The sequence below is a fragment of the Eubalaena glacialis genome, chromosome X (assembly GCF_028564815.1).
Source record: "Eubalaena glacialis isolate mEubGla1 chromosome X, mEubGla1.1.hap2.+ XY, whole genome shotgun sequence".
NCBI lineage: Eukaryota > Metazoa > Chordata > Mammalia > Artiodactyla > Balaenidae > Eubalaena > Eubalaena glacialis.
The window spans coordinates 134,597,257-134,617,922 of record NC_083736.1 but is presented as its reverse complement, the minus strand read 5'-3'; the positions used below and the strand labels follow the sequence as shown (position 1 = coordinate 134,617,922).

Below are 20,666 nucleotides of genomic sequence, written 5' to 3'. Positions count from 1 at the left end.
CATGGCTGCAGTGACCGCTGCGTGGAGAAGGAGAGGGACACCAGGCCTTAGAAGAAGGGGGAGCCGCAGGGGCCGGCGTGGTTTCGTCCAGGCCTCTTATAGCCCCGTAAAGGCCAGCATTCCCTCCGGAGACTCTGCAGCGGGGGGAGGGGGACCCCAGGGCTTCGCAGAAGTCTGTCCCACTTAAGAGCTAGGACTCATGGGCTGGAAAGCTGGCCTTGCTTCCTCGGGGCCACACCTGCCTCTCAGGGGGTCCAGTCCTTTCCTCACACCTTCAGCATTTTCTCAAGGTTACGGTGCGGGGGCGTTTCAGATTTTAAAATCAGAATAGTTACCCATTTCAGCCAAAACACTCAAGTCTTATGATAAATTGCACTTACAACTTAGTAAATGAATTAAATCATGTAAGGGTACTTTACATGCACTAACTGTGCTTGGCATATAATAAAATGACGTGTATTGAATGTTTACGAATTTCCCACAAGGGAAAAATCACCAAAAAAAAAACTTAAAAGGACAACAAAAAATGAGACCACGGAGCAAACGTTATTTTAATTACAGATTGAAATACAGTGCATCGGATGACGCAAATAAAATACTGCACCAGTCTTTAAAAATCTGAACTGTAAAGGTTTTACATTCTAGTACGCTTAAATAAAACCAAAAAATGAAGTGCTTAGGTAACAAAACTGTACTTCAAGTTGTTTGTTTTAGAAACAGTTCTGTGCTAGGAACACACAAAGGAAAATGATCTGTTGTGCTGCTTTCAAACCGAATGGGAGCCTCTAGGGGTCCTCCTAGGGCCCAGGATGCTGACATTGGCAAGGATGGCCCACTTGGCTTCGCTGGCTCTGTCAAAAGCCGCCTCCAGCCCATACCAAGGTTGGCAGTCTTAGTGCAGCTGGGGATTATGTGATATTTCTGGGGAAAAAATGGGTTCCCCATTTAAAAAAATCAGTATGTCAATGAATAATCCAGTTTATCCCTTCATAAATAAGGTTTCAGCTATGTGGGAAGCATGACTCAAAAGTTATGTCAATTAAAACACAGTTTAGAAGCAAATCCCCCAGATGATAAAAATGGAGAATTGATTTTAGGTTATCAAATTACCTCGAATAAATATTTGATACCTTATAGATACCAGATAATTTTCTATAAGAATCAGAAGGTTCCAAGTTGAAAAAACATCTACTCTCTAAGTAAGTATTTGAGTGTAAGAAACCTTTAAGAATGATGTTGTCAAAAATCAGGTCGCTGTGTAGGGCTTTGGGTAGCATCCAGGAATTTGAAACCAACCAGATACTACAAGGCAGTTGCATGCAGGTCTGACCCGATGAGCTCCCCCCACTCAAAGGCCAGCTTAATTCCTGCAGCGCTGGGGTCCCAGGCGGGGCTGGCAGGAATGGGCGCGGCCCTGGGCACCAGGAGGAGGAGGGCGGGGCGCAAATGTGCAAGATTCTGCATGACGCGCCACGCGGAGCAGCTCAGAGCTCTAGCTCTAGTGGATGAACCAGCTGACGGTCAATTAATTCCTGCCCAGACTGATGATGGAGTCCCAGAGCCCAGCCGGTGAGTGAAGGTGTGAGATGGGGAGGAGAGGCCCGAGTGGCTCTGAGATGAGGAAACGGAGGGAGGCGAGTGCTCTGCTTTCGGCATCTGAAGTCACAGCGCAGTGGTTGCTTTAAAATACCGACATGCAGTGACGGGAATAAACCGAGTTGAAGGGATCTCGATAAAACGAGAACGATTATTATTTCAGACAGCAGATAACAGGCGAGAGCAGACCCGCTGTGACAGAGAGCTGTCAGCAGTAGGAAGTGGCAGGTCCCAGAGTCGGGTGAGGACGGAACACGTGGCCTTAAGTGGCCACATTCAAATTGTGCTTCAAATGTACCACGTCAAAGTTAGCATGAGCTTGGTTTGAAAATTCCTCACCCAGTCCCGTCAAGCAGATGCCTCCTTGGGTGACTAGTCTAAACATAAAAAAAGGACGTAGGAAAATAAAGGCATGTTTCTCTTTTTTAAAAATACCTTATATGTACACAACAGGAAGTGGTACCGGAGGACCCCTGGCGCGAGGAGGCCCTGGGGAAGACGGTGACGGCCTGTCTTCCCTGGCACAGAGTTAACTGAAAAGCCCTGGAGGGGGAGCAGAGAGCTGGAAGGAGCCACGGGGCTGCCACGTGGCCTCTAGGGGAGCGGGGTGGCTTTTCACGAGGATTCCCCACCTTGAGCCTGAGCCCTGCGTTCCGCTCGCTCGACTGTCCCCCACTCGGCCCTGGGAAAGCGCTGGCAGGAGGGAAAAGGGTGTTGACGACACAACAGCACTTACGCTGTCCCCTAGCACACGGTCGGTCACTGGTGGAAAGTGCCGTTGAGACGCGGCGGGCACGGGCCTTAATCGGACAAGTCGCAGGCGCCCCGCCCGGGCCGCAGGGACAGCGGCGTCAGACCGACGTGTGCACGGGCGTGACCGAGTGTGACGGCGAGGAGCCCCGCTCAGACGAGGCCGAGGCGCGCGCGGCCACCTCCCGCTGCAGGTCCTCCACCCGCTTCTGCAGCTCCGCGCGGACGGCCAGCAGCTCCTTGAGGTTCTGGTGGATGGGCGTCTGCGGGCAGAGACGCGGGTCAGCGCCGCCTCCCGCCGCTCCCCAGCCCGGTCCCCGCCTCCCGCCCCTCGCCCTCACTGCCGCGGGCACAGGGGCCCCTCCCCGCGAGCCGTGGCCTGGTCGTCCTCCCCAGCGGGTGCTCCCTCGGCTGAGGCCACCACCCAGCAGCATCGATGGCCGTGGCCCCGCACACCCCCTGCACCTCCGTTTCTGCATCTCCGTACGTCGCGCTGCTGACTGAAAACCCTGCTGTTAAACCAGCACTTCCTGCACCTCGCAGCCGCGTGTCTTCATCAGCCTGGACGGGCGCGGGCAGAAGGCCCTGGAGGGGGCAGTGCCAGGGGAGGGGCCCAGGCCACTGGCTCCCGTCCCTGTTCACAAAGCCTGTGCCGGCCACGCCAGCGCCGCCCCCCGCCTCAGCCGATTCCTGCACCGGTCGATGCGCGGAGCACAGAGATGAGAACAGTGCTCCCGGGCTGTGGGGCCTCCCAGCCTCCCAGCCTGACTCTTCTGGCCACAGCGCCCACTCCCTCCCGCGCTCAGTTCACAAGCTGCCCTGGGCACCTGCCGCAGCCCAGACAGCCCAGACCTGGCATTGCCCTCGTGGAGCGAAGCAGACCGGGGAGGGAAGTCGCCACCTGAGGGGCGAAGGGGGTATGGGGTGGGGTCTGGGGAGCTCCCCCTGCTTCCCCTCGGCCCCCGTCCAGCTTCTGCACAGCAGCCACCAGCCTGGGTCCTGAGCCCCAGCCAGGCTCCGGGACGCCATGAACAGCCTCCAGTGGCTTCCTCCTGCAGGCCTGAAGGTAAGATCCTGACCTTGGCTTCAAGGCCCTGTGTGGTCTGACCCCAGCCTGCCTCCCCTGGTCACCCCTCACCAAGTCCTGCCTCTTCTCCCCTCCTGCATTCCCGAACCTTCCAGGTTTTGGAAGATGCCACACGTGTGCTGTCCCTTCTGCCTGGGGCACCATCCCCCGACCCTTTTCGCTCACAGGCTGGGCTTCATCCTACAGGGACAGGCTGGAAGGGCACTTGCTCTGGGCGGGGGCCTTCTGGAGACTCTGCACTCCTGCCACGCCTGCGTGTTTCATCGTGACCTCCCCACGAAGTCTGGGAGCCATCCCATCAGGGGTGCCAGTGGTGAGCACCCCAGTGGACGAAGAGGGAAGGTAGGAGACAGGTGAGAGAGACGCGAGACCCGAGAGTGAGCGACCAGAGAGGTGAGCGCATGCGAGGGATGAGGGGCAGAGGGACAGGGACGACAGAGCCAGACAAGGCAGGGGCGGCGGGGGAGGCGGCCAGGTGTCCGCGACGCGCGAGGGTGCCCGGTAACCCGCCCAGAAGAGGCTCAGAACACACTCCTGACTTCGGCCCCAGGGAGGAGAGAGGGGGCGGCAGTGGGGGAGGCCCATGGCAAAGGCCCCCAGACAAGGAGAGGCCACTGGGAGGTGGACAACAGCTCCCCTCTTAGCCTCGGACCTACTGGGTGTTTTCCCGTTTTGTGGGACTTGATTCCAGTCGCTTTGCGATCAAGCTACCATTACCAACAGCCAGGCCCTGGGGTCAGAGAGGCGGGCCATGTGGGTGACACGCGACTTCACACCCGCCCAGGCCCGAGACTCTCATCTTAGTCTCCACGCAGCCTTCGTTATCTTTTCTCACACGTTATCTTCATTTACAATAGATCAAAGGCAGGCTTGTTTGAGAAAATGCCCATCTTGGGGCCAGTCGCCCAGCGCTAGCATGTGTGACACAAAACGCCACGAGAGTCCCCACACAGCCATCCTCTGATGGAGGCCCAGGCGGCCCCCTCCAGGCAGCTATCCTAGCCCCTCCTCCTCAAAGAGGCCAGCCGCCTTGTGCCCCTGCCTTTCTTTCCTGCCCCCGCCTCTGCTCTGCCCAGCCCGGCTCCCTGCCCCATCACTGGACGCCAGCCTTCATGCTGATCCCCTGGCCAGGCCCCGCTGCTGCCCTTCCCGTGCCTGTGCTGTGTTGCGCTGCTACCGTGAGCCTCCTGCAAAGCCGCGGTGGCCCACAGCCCCTGCGATCAAGTCCTCACCTGAAGATGCAGGGGGGGACGCACAAAGCTAGACCACCCCCTGAGCCCTCCAAGCACTGTGCCGGGCTCTGTAGGGATCCGTTTGCCACTCGCACCCCTGCGAGGTCTCAGGAGGCTGGGGACCTTCCGCGCAGCGGGCACTGACTCACTGCCAGGGTCGGGGTCTGGCCCTGGCCGGGGCGCCCCCGAGAGCCTCATCCCGGAGCAGCGATGCCTGTGCTTCTCACGATCGTCCTGAGCTGAGTGCGCTCAGATGAGTACGAATTCGAGTGCTCTCGAGAACAGAGGAGCGTGCAGCATGCAGGCTTGAAGAAGGAGTTGGGCCCTGTCCTCACCAAGTTCGTGACCAGCACAGGGCCAGGCTGGTAGCGCCAGCAGAGGGAGCCGGGCGGGGGAGGGGGGCGGGGCGGTAGGAGACCTCAGCCCTGGTGTATTTCTAACAACACAACACGCAGGAAGGAGCTGCCGGAAGGCTTGGGTGCCTAAGCGACTCAAGACTGGAAAGCAGTGCTCCAGGGGCCCTGGATTTGGCAGCCTAAGACCACGAGCCGGGTCAGGGCACCGGGTCAGGGCACCGGATCAGGGCGGAGCGCTGCGCCGGGAGCTCGCCTGGGGGTGATTCAATCTCATGACAGCGCTTGTGTCAGGGGCCAGCCTTGCAGAATGCCAAATCTAAGAGGAGAGGGAAATGGCGATGAACACCACCTTGTCCCTGTGGCCCGGAGAAGGGAATCCGGGAGCTGAGATGACAGACCCAGAGGCCTGAGGGGGCGGGGCGGGTGACAGGAGGCCGCCAGGCGCCAAAGGGGCCGTCGCGGGACTGACTTTGGCTGCACGAGTCCAGGGTCACAAGACGCGTGGGTTACTCACAAGAGGGAAGGGGACAGGTTTGGGGACCATGCTCGTGAGGTGGCTTTTTGAAGGCCACGGCCGATTGTTAACTTTCCAGATGCCATGGAACTAACAGGAGGGGTGCTTGTCCGTATAGGTGTGAGCACAGGACGCCTGAAATTAGTGACTGATGGCTTACTGGCCACGAAACTGAAAACCTGTATTTCGAATACTGACCACTGACCAAAGAAGTTGCCTAAAACTGTATACTGTTGTTTGGTTTCATGGGAAAAGAGCTGAGACTGTGCCTCAACTTCAGATGTTGTTCAATAAAGGGAACATTTTACAACTCCTAAAAGTTGGCATTTTTGCTACTCAAAACACACATTAAATCCAGTACCCTGGTGTTCAGTAGGTAGAAACGTGCTCTGGCCCTGCTGGCGCCCAGCATGTCCGCGCCGGTGTGGACGTGCCCGCTGCCCTGGCCACTTCAACGCGGGAAGCAGCTAGTGGCCCCATGCCCGCGTTAGACATTTGCCTCCTATGCGGTGACAGAAGCTGGGCCCTCAGAGTAAGTGCAGGGGCGGGTCAGGTCAGGGAAGGTTTCATAAGAAAAGGTTCTCTGAGCGTCCCCTGTCAGCATGGTGTGAGGCCGAGGGCAGGGAAAGCGTTCTGGGGTCAGAGGGTTTGAGGGGCCCCTGGCGGGATGCGGCATCCATCGCAGGCCAGGAGACGGGGGCGTAGGTGGGGGGCGACGGGAGGCCCGGTTCAGGGGCTGCTCCGGGAGAAGGACAAGTACTGTGCTGAACAGGCCCTGATAGTGACGCTCTGGAGGACAGTCCTCAGGTCTCCAGGGCAGCGCAGCCAACTCAGAGGGTTAGAGGACGAAAGGGCTTCCATAGCTGAAGCTTCACGGAACTGGTGGACAGAGCAAGGAAACAGAGTAAGGGAAAGAGGAGGCGAGTGGCGAGGCGAGGCGAGGTGAGTGGTGAGCCGCGCACAAGCAGGAAGTGGTGCCCCAGGCGGCAGGCTGCACTGTCAGGACGGAGCCCGAGGCCGAGGCTACAGCAAGCGAACTTCTAGCATGGAGGGAAGGTTAGTGAAGTGACGGCCTTGTCCACGTTCACATGCCACGCAACTGAGAGGGACATGAACAGTTCAGTCCTCCCCATGGTTAGTGGGGCTTGGGGACTATTACAAGTGTCCCCCCCCCTAAATTCGTAAGTTGAAATTCCAACCCTCAGTACCAAAGAATGTGACCTTATTTGCAGAGAGAGTCTTTACAGAGGTAATGAGGTTAAAATGAGGTCAGTAGGGTAGCCCTAATCCAGTATGACTGGTGTCCCTATGAAAAGGGGAAATCTGGACACAGATACACATAGAGGGAAGATGATGTGAAAAGGCACAGGGAGGGCTTCCCTGGAGGCACAGTGGTTGAGAATCTGCCTGCCAATGCAGGGGACACGGGTTCGAGCCCTGGTCTGGGAAGATCCCACATGCCGCGGAGCAACTGGGCCCGTGAGCCACAATTACTGAGCCTGCGCGTCTGGAGCTTGTGCTCCGCAACAGGAGAGGCCGCGACAGTGAGAGGCCTGCGCACCGCGATGAAGAGTGGCCCCCGCTCGCCGCAACTAGAGAAAGCCCTCACGCAGAAACGAAGACCCAACACAGCCAAAAATAAATATAAATAAATAAATAAATAAATTTTTTTTTAAAAAAATGAAACTTTAAAAAAAAAAGGCACAGGGAGCAGATGGCCGTCTACAAGCCAAGGAAAGAAGCCTGGAACAGATCCTGCCCTCACGGCCCCCAGAAGGAACCAACCCTGAGACACCTTGATTTTGGACTTCTGGCCTCCAGAACTGGGGGACAATACATTTCTGTTGTTTGACCCACCCAGTCTGTGGGACTTTGTCACGGCTGCCCAAGCAGAAGGAGACAGATGAAACATGCCTGGAGAGACTCTGAAGGCAAAAAGAAGAGGGAGGGACCAAGCAGGAGGAGGGCAGAGAGGAAAGGCATATCTGCACATCTGGGGCCGACAGAAGTGATGAGGTCAAACTGGGCCCTGGAGACATGCTCCTGGTGCACGGCCAGTAAACCCGAAGACAATTCAACTTAAAAAAAAAAAGCCCAGAACCCTCAGTAGGAAGCCATCTGCCCGTGGAGGTGAGGGCTGGCTGCCTTGTTCTCCTCACCCACACCCACCACATCCCGGCCACCCAGCTGGAAGAGCTCAGCCACTGAACACCAAGGGCGACCACAGCTCGGCTGCCTGGCCCTGCTGTGCACTGTTCTGTAATATTTCTTCAATCTCAGCAGATGTTACAGTGAAAAGGGAGGGGGAAACGACCACTTCCTCAAGGGGGTGCGTGCTCTGTGACTCGGCACGTGCCCTCTTTCTGTTGTGCTACCAGAGTCTATAAGCTGTGACCGAGTCGAGTCATCGGAAGGACTGACAAATGCAGTAATTTACAACACTTCATCAGCTGTGTACCTTCACAGAATTCTACACCACCATGTTTCCTTGGGCAGAAAGATATGCTTTTTTTGAAAAGAAAAACAAAAAGGTACCTGAGGCCTCATTCGTGGATTCCATCGCACGTAATAGTTTACCCATAATTCCAAATGACTCAGACTAGTAACAGGATATAGGACGTGGTTTTCATAATTCACAAAGAAGGGATTAGAAAATTCATCCAGCTGGCTATTGATATAAGACCATAAAGATATAGTCTTTGTATATACATCCTGAAAAACAAAAAAGGAATACATTGAAATAAATTCAACTTTCCTTCAGAGCCTCAAGAATTTGTACCACGTGGAGAAAAGGACTTGAATAATGAAGCGGGTTCAACTGATAAAAATCAGGAACATTTACTAAGTCCCACCGCATCCCTCTGCACGCACGGCCTCGTGCTGGGGTGACCCAAAAACAAACCAGTTACTGTCCTAGAAAAACGTATTGCTGAGTCAGATGACATCTGGCGACTGTGTCTGTTTGAAGGCAGAATTAGAACTTTCTAACAATCCCAGGATGATGGGGCCCATATTTAACAAATACATTTTTTATTCTTTTTTGCACCTTGCTTGTGTGACCCTTAATATTAAGGACCATAGGTAGAATCTACAGATAAGATTCCTTTCACTGGAAAATCATGGCTATCTGGGGGGAAACCTGTGGGGTGGCAGGCTGAAGAAGCCTTATATAGAGAATATATCATTAAATTATAGATCCCCACCTCCCAATTTTACAGTACACTGTAACTTTGCATTGCTCATCGGAATGCAGACACCCAAACCCACAGGCATGATGGGGCAGACAGACATTAAACATGGATCAAGTACAAAGCCAAAGTGAGAAAACGGTGAGGCCAGGAGTGTTTTCCACCATTCTGCTGCTCCCAAGACAGCTGACTTCTCCCCAAGTTATCTAGACACAAGAGATTAGGATCTTTTCATATTTTATATTTTATATTTACAAGAGAAACACCAGCAATAATTCAAGGGACCCCAAATAGCCAAACAATCTTGGGAAAAAAGAACAAATTTGGAAGTCTCACACTTCCCAATTTCAAGACTTACTACAAAGTTGCAGTAATCAATACAGGTGGTACTGGCATAGGATGGATAGACATAGACATATACATCAATGAAATAGAATAGAGAGTAGAGAAATGAACCTTCACATTTATGGTCAACTGATTTTCAACAAGGATGCCAAGAAAATTCAATGGGAGAAAGACAACGTTTTCAACAAACAGTGCTGAGACAACTAGATAACCACATGCAAAAAAATGAAGTTGAACCGTTACCTCACACCACATACAAAAAGTAACTCAAAATGGACAATAGGCCTAAACATAAGAGCTAAACTCTTAGAAGAAAACACAGGCTTAAATTTTCATGACCTTGAGTTAGGCAATGGTTTCTTAGATATGACAACAAAAGCACAAGCAACAATAACAACAAAAAATCCCCAGATAAGTTGGACTATATCAAAATTAAAGACGTGTGTTTCAAATGACACCATCAAAGAAGTGAAAACACAGTGCACAGAATGGAAGAAAATATTTGCAAATCGTATCTGATAAGGGACTTATATATGTAAAGAATACATAAGGAACTCTTTCACTCAATAATAACAAGATAACCCAAATAAAAATGGGCAAAGGATCTGAATAAACATTTGTCCACAGACACATACAGATGGCCAATAAGCACATGAAGCAATGCTCAGCATCATTAGTCATCAGAGAAATGCACACGAAAATCACAATGAAATATCACTTCACACCCAACTGGGATGGCTAGAATCAAAAAGATAAACAATAACAAGTGTCTACAAAGATGTGAAGAAAATGGGACCCTAAGACATTGCTGGTAAAAACGTTAAATATTGCAACTGCTTTGGAAAACAGTCTGGTGGTTCCTCAAAGGGTTAAACATAGAGCTACCATATGACCCAGCAATTCGACTCCTAGGTGTCTCCCCAAGGGAAGTGAAAGCATATGTCCTCACAAAACGTTGAACATGAATGTTCACAGCAGCAGTATTCATAAGAGCCCGAAGTAGAAACAACCCAAATGTCCATCTGCTGATGACTAGATAAACAAATTGTGGTCTGTCCATACAATGGAATATTATTCAGTCATGAAAAAGGAATGACACACTGGTATATGCTAAACATGGATGAACCTTGAAAACAGTATGCTTAGTGAAATAAGCCAGACACAGGAGGACAAATACTGTATGATTCTATTTATACAAAATGTCCAGAAGAGGTGAATTCATAGAGACGGAAAGTAGATTAGTGGTTGCCGGGGGCTGGGCAGAGGGAGGAATGGGGAGTGACTGCTAACGGGTATGGGATTTCTTTTTGGGGTGATGAGAATTTTATGAAATTAGATGGTGGTGATGGTTGCACCCTGAATATACTAAAAACCACTGAACAGTCCACTTTAAAAGGGTTAATTGTATGGTATGTAAATTATATCTCAAGAGAGCTGATTTTTTAGAGTACATTTTGATTTAAAAAAAAGATAAGACCACAAGGATTTAAATTCTACATATGAACCATATCGTTCTGTTGACGTTTTCTTTAAAAACAGCTTTATTGAGATAAGTCACATACCATAAAATTCACTCATTTAAATTCTTTTTCTTCATTAGGAGGTTAACAGGGCCCCATTACACTGGGCCCTCAGGAATGTGGACTTGACCCTGATCACAGTGGGAAGCCACAGGGAGGTTTCAAGCAGAGGAGAGGCACGTGACCGGTCTGAAGTTTGGGAGCGCTGCCCTAGTCGCTATGCTTGGATTCCCTGGAGGTCAGAAATGCTCGTTTCCGGGCAGCTGCCTTAGTTCCAGATGCGAGACCGCGGGCTGGGTAGGCTTCAACTAGGCTTGTCGTGGTGGAGTAGTGAGGGGTGGCCAGATTACAAATCCATCCTGGGGACAGGGCTGGCAGTACTCACTGAGGGACTGAACGTGGCAGCTGAGGTGAGGGCGAGGGAGGGATTGAAGATGGTCCCTATGTATGTATGTGGCCTTAGCACCTAGATGGGCAGAGGTGCCACTGAGTGGGATGCAAAAGGGTGGGGGAGGAAGAGGAAAACAGCATTTGGATCCCCAAGACAGATGAAGTTACCTAGAGAGAGAACAAGAAGAGGACCCGGGCCCGGGCGACTCCAAGTTTAGAGATGGGTTAAAAGGAAAGAGACTGAGCAGGGAAGGCCAGCGAGGTGGGGGAGAACCAGAGAGGGCATGGGGTGAGGGAGTGGTCAGCTGTGCACTGAGAGAGAGGGAGGTGGGCTCTGGGGGCCTGCCATTTTCTCCTAAGTTCTCGAATGTTCTAGCACACTAAACCCGCTGGCAGAAGTCCTTTTCTATGAACCAGAGGACACTCTTTAAGCTGCCTTCCCCCAATGCTTCCTCACTTTTGATCATTTCTGTCTTTTATCCCAAAGTGAGGAGAAAAGGAAGAGGTAAATCTAACAGAGAAGCTTGGTAACTGCTCCTTTATCAGCTTGATGGAAACAAAGTTGAGCTTGCTACCTCGGGAGAGGTTTGGGCTCATCTACAGACTTCCTTGTCCACGGTCTCCCAGTACCCTTCTGCCCAAGAGCACAGAGAAAGACGAGCAGGATCATAGCATTTTGGAGATTAGGGGATCCAGAGTCTAGTCCTGACCCTGGAGACCTCAGGGAGCTGTGGGCTCCCTGGGCCCCAGCACCCGTAAAGGAAGGGGCTTTCGTCAACTCAGCTGGAAGATTAGACACATGCGCTGGGGCTGGTGAACCCTGGGGGGGCATTTCGTGCAACCCCTCCATTTACAGACAGCAGCAGGGCGAGACCCAAGTCCCCTCTCCATTCAGTCCCCCTTCTGCAGTGGAACTTAATGGGAAAGGCACTCGAGCAATCAGGAAAGCCAGAGGATATAACACACTTACCTCTTTCAGTCGCTGCTGTTCACAGTTGCACAAGAAAGTCCCAAAGAGACAGCTATAAAGGTGATCCAAAATTGTGATCAAGAATAGTTCATTAAACTCGAATGCTGAAGGAAACTTAAATGGAGAGAGAAATAAGGTTTAGTTTTAAAGTTCAATTTCTAAAACAAACTGGTACTAATTTTTTTGTGAAAGACAGCTAAGCTACAACTTGGAATATAGCCAAAGATTAAAAGGAAAACTGAGGCCATGTAGAACTTAATTGTCTCTAGTTTCCGGGCCAAGCTTATAGATCTGGCTGAGAAACAACCTGAAGCAACAAAAACTGTTGTACTTTTCAGTGCCTAAGAAAGCTTATGGAGCTTCCACTTCTTGCCACGATGACAGAACAGCCTGCATTCACCCTTCTGCCAGAAACAACTAGAGAGCTGGACAAAATATATGACCCAGCTCAGAATGGAAACCAATGAGACAAGTCCTACTACTGTCCCAGCTTCCGTTGGGGAAGCACATTCTGAGTCACGGAGAAGGGAGGGGGATTCCCAGGTAAGTGACTGAAGAAGAAATAGAAAGTCCTTTTCTATTAAACAAACAACTCGAAATTAAAAACCTTCCCACAGAGACAACTCCATGGACATACATCCCCAGATTCTTACCAATATGTAAGCACACTGAACCTGGCAATATATAATGTAAAAGGGGTAACACCACATGACCAAGTGGGGTTTGTTTCAGGAATGCAAGGCTGGTTTAAGATTTGAAGATCAAGGTTACCAAAAAAAAAAAAAAAAAAACTATTATTGTAATTCGCTATATTAACAGAATAAGGAGGAAAACCACACGATCCTCTCAGTTGCTGTTTCAGGTAATTCTTAATGGGGCTAGCAAAATTCCAGCAAAGAATTACCATTGCTGTGAGGTTCTAGCCAGTAGCTGACATTTAGTAGCCATGATAGAGACGATCTGGAAATGACGATAATGATCCTAGCAGCAGGCATGTACTGGGAGCCTACCATGTACCAGAATTCTAATGTAAAAACATAGTGAAATATTCATCGCCTATTCAATGAAGCAAAGCCAATTAGAACAAAACTAAATAGAACTACCCAGCATATTTTTGTGCATCAGCGTACTTTAAAGATCTATTCCCTAATCAGAGATGTTTGCACACTGTCACAACTAATTCTGTCATCTCTAGAGTGACAACCAGGGTCACTGATGGAAAGTTTATTTTTTAAGCTTATCTTTATTACTTTACTAGACCAGAGACAAGCTTCTCAATTCGAAACAGTGGTCAATTCAGGACTGTCCAAACTCCATCTGAAATTGTTATTTTCCTCACCAGGCTATGACATTAGCCAACCTAAGGAATTCTGCTCAGCTGCCCTAGATTAAGATTTGCCTCTCTCTACCTTAAGGATTGCTCTCAGAGAAACACATAACTTTTTTTTTTAATCTTGTTCTTAGATGAACCAAATCAATGATGAACTAAAACAACTAAATCTGGCCAAGTACAGTATGTCAATTTTTTCTAGTATTTTTCTGTGCAGCTTAGTCATGCTCTATTTATAAGTTATTGGCACTAAGAAATTTATGAATTTTAAGCAAAAATATAACAGTTACATATATACTGAAGCAATTAAATCAAGGATAGAAATGGAAGGTCTGTATTTCATTTTCAAACGTTTAAAAATATACATTTATCAACAGGACAGCAAAGCTTCTACTGACATATTTTTGAAGTCATATGAGTCTTTAGTCCTAACCCTGAGCCCGCATTCTGGATCTGGGAGCTTGGTTGGGCGGGCCGTGGAGGTGGGTATCGCCACTGACTACAAGCCTTACTCTGGCCAGGTGGGTAGCAGGTATGGGAGGTCAGGGTGGGCGGGGCTCAGCCCAAGCCGGTTGGCACCCACAACACGGGGACACAAAGGCTCCATCTATTCATGTTAGGTCAGGACTGCTATTCGCATCCGAAGGGCATTGTAGTGTTAAACTCAGTTCAGGAAACATTTCATCAGAGGAAGTAGCAACCGCTAGATACAGATTAAAGATTAAGCCTCTGTGATTCACAGTTTGTTTTAGCCTTTTCTCCTGGAAACTATACCAAATACTGTAAAAAGTGTGGTCTCAAAAACCCCATAGAAATCCACAATGAAATTCTGCACCTCTTGATGGACAAAAACATCAACTATTAAACCGATCCAAAAGGGTAAGAAGTCTGTTAAACTGAGGTTATTGCAGAATGTCTTTGAGACTCTTCTCTGGAGTCCTTCAATGACTTTTTCCCTCAGTTCCTTTGATATCAATTTGTGCACACAGACTAGTTCATTTCATTGAGATGTCTAACAACGTTACACTGACTTAGCTTATTTGATTTAGCAGTAGGAAACCTAAAAATAAGTTAATCTTGTCACATTACTGCATCTTTTCTGACAAGCTACATATCTAATTCACTTGTAACTTAATTCATAGTTAGACTGATTACTGGTGTGTCTCCTTCTAATGCATTAACAATGGTATTTTAAAAGAAATTAATTATACACATTTCATGGACAGAATCTTAAAGCTTGTAAGAGGCATCTGAAATCTTCTAACCCAAACCCCTCATTTTCTTTCTTAAAAATCCAGTAAACATTACAAAAATTATATAAATTAGACATGAAAATAGGCACTAAGCAATATGAAGAATGGAAGTCAGTTTGAAGATGCTATATACACACACACACACTTTAGGCATTTGGGAGGAATAAGCTACTTCACATCCACAAAAATGGTGCTTATCCCTTCAGAAGCATCAGAATTATTTTCTGTGTTCAGCCTTTTTATGTAATTTTTCTGAAATGTATTTCATACCTTCTTGTCTTAACCTGAATGTAACCTGAATGTAACCATCATTTAATTTTGTTACTGGCTTGGAATCAGTACAAATTGCGAGTACATGGCACTACAAAACAGTAAGACTTCAGGCCAGTGTCCATGCCTTTTGAGTATGTGTTTGCCGTTCCCTGTTACTCATACCATCGGGTGCCTGCCCCTGAGACCGCCCCTCCTCTACCTCCCACCCCTCTACCTAACTGGCTGCTTTGAATCAGCCGTGAGCTAGCACTCAGATGATGCAAGAGCCCAATCAGCTTGGGGAAGCTGGGTCTAAAAGTACGAGTAAGTTCTAAGGGAGGGCCTGAGGACTCTGTGAAATCGACTTTGGCTGCTTAGAACCCCACGCCACCCCACTTTTTTTCTAATTTCTGAAGGTATATCTGTCTATCCTCTCATGATCCTTGCTACCCCAGTGTGATCTGTGGACCAGTAGCACAGCCTGGGAGCTTGTTAGAAATGCAGGCTCTCAGGCTCTGCCCCAGACCCATGAATCAGAACTGCATTTTGACAAGATCCCCAGGGGATTTGTGTGCACAATGAAGTTTAAGCAGCGCCCCAGTAGAGCAGAATCCCTGGAGGGCTTGTGAAACAGAGTGCTGCCCCCCATCCAGGGTCAGCAGGTCTGGGGCGGGGCCTGAGAATCTGCATCTCTCAGTTCCGGGGAGGCTGAGGCTATTGGCCCCAGGACTGCACTGGGAACCACTTGTCTGGATCACTTGTCCTGTAGCTCATTTTCATATGAGAACCACCTGGGGAGCTTTTAAGACCTACACACACCTGGGCCTCTCCCCAGGCCCACAGGAAGAAGGGTCTCCAGGGGCAGGGCCCAAGCAGGTGCATCTTTAATATGATATGGTCCCCTTCATGGGCCTGAAGCAGTCAAGGCCAGACCTCCAGGTCAACAGGAAGGAGAGAGCCCAGGCCACGCTCTTCTATCCTCTCTTCCCCACAATCCCACCCAAGCAGGCACTCTGGAAAGGGCTCCGTACTTTGCTTGCTCTTTCTCCCTCTCCCTCGCCTCTGTCCCTCTCACTGTATCTCTGCCCCTATTTCGGTTTCCCTCCTGTCTCTGTCCCTCTGGCTCTCTCCGGCACTCTGGCTTGCTCTCTGGCTCTGATTCCAGGTCCATTTGTACGGCACAATGTCCTATCATGAGGGTAAGACCCCAAACTCGGGTTTCGACGCTGGAGATGAGGGAAGAAACAGCACATGCCTTCTGGCCTGCTGACCATCGGGCCGACTGGCTTAGGGAAGGGAGACCCCTGCGTGGCCACCTGGCTTACCAGGGCCCCATGCACTGCCGGGTAAGGAATGACAAGACGCTCAGCAGCTTCCTATCTGCCACTGGTCCTGGGACAGTCCTTTTCCTCCTCACCTTGGGGTGGGAGGGGCTGTGGCCTGGGGCGGGGCGTAGAGGGTCCTGGATTCCCTGGTCTCCACCCCCTTTGTTCAGTCACATCCCCATTTCTAACACCTGGGAATCTTCCAGCACCTGCCCAGCAGCGGGCTGTGCTTGCTTGCCCTGACAGAGAGAGGGCAAGTGAAAGAAAGAGAAGGACTGAGGGGCAGGGTTTGCACGGCTGCTTATATTTCTAAGTAATTAGAATCAAACTGAGTTAAATAACAGAAGGGGTCATATTTAACACACACATCTTCACTTTGAACGAACCTGAAATTAAAGCTTGTCTTCAACTTTAAGATATGTTTGGATGAGACTATAAAGGTCAGAAATAGACTTGAAATCTCTCACCTGTCTCGTCATTTGCCAAACACAGTCAATAAACTGAAGAAATATAGGGGATCGGTCAGCATCTGCATGGTTGTCATTGCCATGGCCCACTCGCTGAAAACAATCAGGAGGTTAAACATTTTAATGTGTGCCATGGTCCTCTCAAAGTCACTTTAAATTGCCTGGTGGCAAGAAGCATGTCTCATTTATATGTCCCAAGGCCTAACAGAATTCCTGGCACATAAAAGGCACTCAAAAACGTTCATTGCGTTGAACCGACTGCCATTACTCTTAGGAAACAAAATTTCAGTGTACTGTTTTTACATGTTGATTGTTTTATAACTTCCCTTTAATATAGTCGAGATCGAGAAGTTATAAGCAAAAGGCCAGCCAACTTTTCAGTCCACCCCAGCCACCACTCCGAGTGCTCAGTGTCAACATGTGACCAGCAGTTAGCAGCTCACAAAGCACATGACAACTGCCGTTTTCTCCACAAGTGTAGTTTTTTCCCCCCATTTTTCAGAAATGTCAGGAAGTCTGAGAATCAAAACAACAATTAACAATCTACAAGTTTTAGCCAATTCTGCATGACTCAGAGAACCTCAAAGCCTCACTGTTGAAATGGTAATGGGGAGTCTTCGAGGCAGTCCGGGATTGTATCTCCAGGTTTTTTTCCAGTTTTAAGACATAACTGATATCCAGTATTGTATATCATACCTTTTGATATTTTACAAGATGTTAATAGATTCACATTAAAAGGTAAAAGATAATTTCAAACACATAAACAGGACTGACAAAAACACTGAAAATGTCAAGTTAAAAACAGCTCAGGAGTGAGCATTCTAACAGAAACTTCAAGTAATTTGATGAGTAAGCAAAAGGATGAAAAAGAAAGTTATGAAGATACAAGGCGATCACCACACAGGAAGATCGAGAAATACTGGGCCTATGAAATCGCCACCAAGAAAAGACAGAAAAAGAAGGAAATGACCAAGTCAACATGAACACCTCAAAGGAACAGTATGCTGCCTTCTTTTTTAAAAAAATTTTTAATTGTAGTGAAACATACACATCGAATTTACCATCATAACCATTTTAAGTGTACAGTTCAGTGGCATTAAGTACATTCACACTGTTGTACAACCATCACCAGCATCCGTCTCTAGAACTTCCCAAACTGAAAGAGTAACTCCCTATTCCCCTCCCCCAGCCCCTGGCCCCCCTCATCCTCCTTTGTCTCTACAGATTTGACTGCTCTAGATACTTCATACACGTGGAATCATGCAGTTTATTTGTCCTTTTGCAACTGGCTTCTTTCATTTAGCATAATGTCCTCTTAATTCATCCGTGTTGTAGCAGGTGTCAGAATTTTCTTCCCTTTAAAAGCTGAATAACATTCCCTGTATGGATAGACCACAATCTATTTAACCATTCATCTGTTGATGGACACTGGGTTACTTCCACCTTTGGGCTATCGTGAATCATGCTGCTATGAACATGGGTGTGCAAATAAGTGTTTGAGTCTCTGTTTTCACTTCTTTGGGGTACATACTCAGAAGCAGAGTTGCTGGATCACATGGCAGCTCTATGTTTGATTTTCTGAGGCACTGCCATACTGTTTTCCGAGTGGCCGCGTGCACTGCATTATCTCTGTACTTCTTTATAAAATAATGTGTGGAACCTGCTCCTCAGTATTTCAGGCACCAGGGCAAGTTTTGCACTGACAGTTTACAATTTAAGATTCATTCTTTCTTTTAACAGACACACACTGAACTCTTACGGTGCGTGCAAGGCGTCCCCCACCCCAACCCTCAGGATTTCAGGTGGTTTCATGGGGTCCAGTGGAGGCCAGGCCCCTGGCTAGGAACCTGGGGTACCAAGACACATGAGACCCAGCATCTGGGCTCAATGAATAATTCACTTGTGGTTTAGTCGCAGGAGAAGACCTGTAAATAACAGAGGCGATAAAGTGCACCGGGGCTTCCCAGTCTGAGATGCATATGGTGGGGCTGCAAAGGAACAAGCAGCCATCCCGGGATGGTCTAGAGGAGGAAGCTAGGAGGGAAAGTCATGAGTCACAGTCATGGAGGAGGTCTTATTTGAGATAGAACTTGAAGGACCAGCAGGAACTTGCTTCTGGCTGGCCAGGGATAGATTCTATGAGAAGCAGTGGGGAGGCTCGGGGGGGGGGGGGTTGGTGGTGGCCACCGGGGGTGCCGTAAGTAGCAGGGCACGGTTGAGGCAAGGCGAGAGAGGTGAGATGAGGCTGGAAAGGTGGGCCAGGGCCAGATCACCAAGGGCCCCAAACGTGGCGCTGAGGAGTTTGCCCACAACCCAATAGGCTGTGGGCAGACTCGGAGGGGTTTGTGCTGAGGAGAGTCGGCACCAGATCTGCTTTATGTAATGCCCCATCTGCTACAGTGGGGACAGGGGGTTGGAAGGGGACAGGGAGACTGCCATAATAGTTCCAAGGGAGCTGGCCAGGCCTGAACTAAGGGGGACCCAGTGGCAATGGGGAGGAGATGACAGATTTGAAATACATGCATTTAAAATCGTGGGACTGGCTGAGATCAGTAAGGGATGAAACATACAGAAAGAAAAGAAATGATGTGAGGACTGAGCCCTAGGGCACCCCAACATTAAGAAGTTGGGGAGAGTGAAGCCTCAGGAGCAGTGGATTAAATCCCCACAGTCAACTTGACGTACCCTGCATCTGTGGAATACCTGAATAGACAACGAATCATCCCAAAATTGAGGCGGTGGACTTTGGGAGCAACTGTAGACTTGGGGTTTGCTGTATGCAACTGACTTGTTCCTGATTTTTATGTTTATCTTAGTATAGTTTTTAGCACTTGATATCATTGGTGGATTTGTTTATTGGTTTGGCTGCTCTCTTCTTTTTTTATTACTTAAAAAAATTTTTTTTATTTTAATAGTTTTTTCAATTTTATTTATTTTTTTTAATTTTTAAATTTTTTTCTTTCTTTTTTTTCTCCCTTTTCTTCTGAGCCGTGTGGCTGACAGGGTCTTGGTGCTCCGGCCGGGTGTCAGGCCTGTGTCTCTGAGGTGGGAGAGCCGAGTTCAGGACATTGGACCACCAGAGACCTCCTGGCCCCATGTAATATCAATCGGCGAGAGGTCTCCCAGAGATCTCTGTCTCAACGCTAAGACCCAGCTCCACTCAATGGCCAGCAAGCTCCAGTGCTGGACACCCCATGCCAAACAACTAGCAAGACAGGAACACAACCCCACCCATTAGCAGAGAGGCAGCCTAAAATCATACTAACTTCACAGACGCCCCAAAACACACCACCGGACACAGTCCTGCCCTCCAGAAAGACAAGAAGATCCAGCCTCATCCACCGGAACACAGGCACTAGTCCCCTCCACCAGGAAGCCTACACAACCCACTGAACCAACCTTAGCCACTGGGGCCAGACACCAAAAACAACGGGAACTACGAACCTGCAGCCTGCGAAAAGGAGACCCCAAACACAGTAAGATAAGCAAAATGAGAAGACAGAGAAATACACAGCAGATGAAGGAGCAAGGTAAAAACCCACCAGACCGAACAAATGAAGAGGAAATAGGCAGCCTACCTGAAAAAGAATTCAGAGCAATGATAGTAAAGACAATCCCAAATCTTGGAAATAGAATGGAGAAAATACAAGAAACGTTTAACAAGGAGCTAGAAGAACTAAAGAGCAAACAAACAGTGATGAACAATAAAGGTGTTTAAAAAAAAAAGAAGTTGGGGAGAGAGGGAGGACCAGAAGGTAGGAGGAAATTCAGAAGGTTGTAGCCACCTAGAAGCCAAGGGAAGAAAGTGTTCGCAGAAGAAGGGAGCAATGACCAGTATCAAATGCTCAGGCCAAACAGGAGAAGCGCTTGGCAGAGTGGCAGCCATTGGTGACTGTGACAAGAGCAGTGGCAGGGCGAAGGCGCGGGGAGTGAGGAGGCAGCCTGGCTGAAGCGGGTTCAAGAGCGACCAGAAGGGGAGAAACAGTGAGAGCCAGAACAGACTAGTTCTGCGCAGATTTGTTGTAGTGGGGAGCAGATGTTCAGGGTGGCACCTGGAAGGGGAAGTACAGTCAAGAGGGTTGGGTTTTAGG

At 49.1% G+C, this 20,666-nt stretch overlaps 1 protein-coding gene across 5 annotated transcripts in view; it reads right to left on the bottom strand.

Moving 5' to 3' along the window:
• Positions 1-540: 540 nt before the first annotated feature.
• The window catches only part of MTMR1 (myotubularin related protein 1), a 66,737-nt gene continuing 46,611 nt past the window's right edge, over positions 541-20,666 (bottom strand). For 4 of the 5 annotated variants that reach the window (XM_061177867.1, XM_061177864.1, XM_061177865.1 and 1 more), the window contains 4 exons: positions 16,576-16,668; positions 11,949-12,062; positions 8,071-8,247; positions 541-2,609 (listed from right to left, as the gene is read on the bottom strand). In XM_061177867.1, coding sequence (XP_061033850.1) covers positions 2,448-2,609; positions 8,071-8,247; positions 11,949-12,062; positions 16,576-16,668 — 546 coding nt within the window. In that variant the 3' untranslated portion in view covers positions 541-2,447. The remainder of the gene's footprint in view (positions 2,610-8,070; positions 8,248-11,948; positions 12,063-16,575; positions 16,669-20,666) is intronic. The other variant, XR_009698870.1, reaches the window with a different exon arrangement.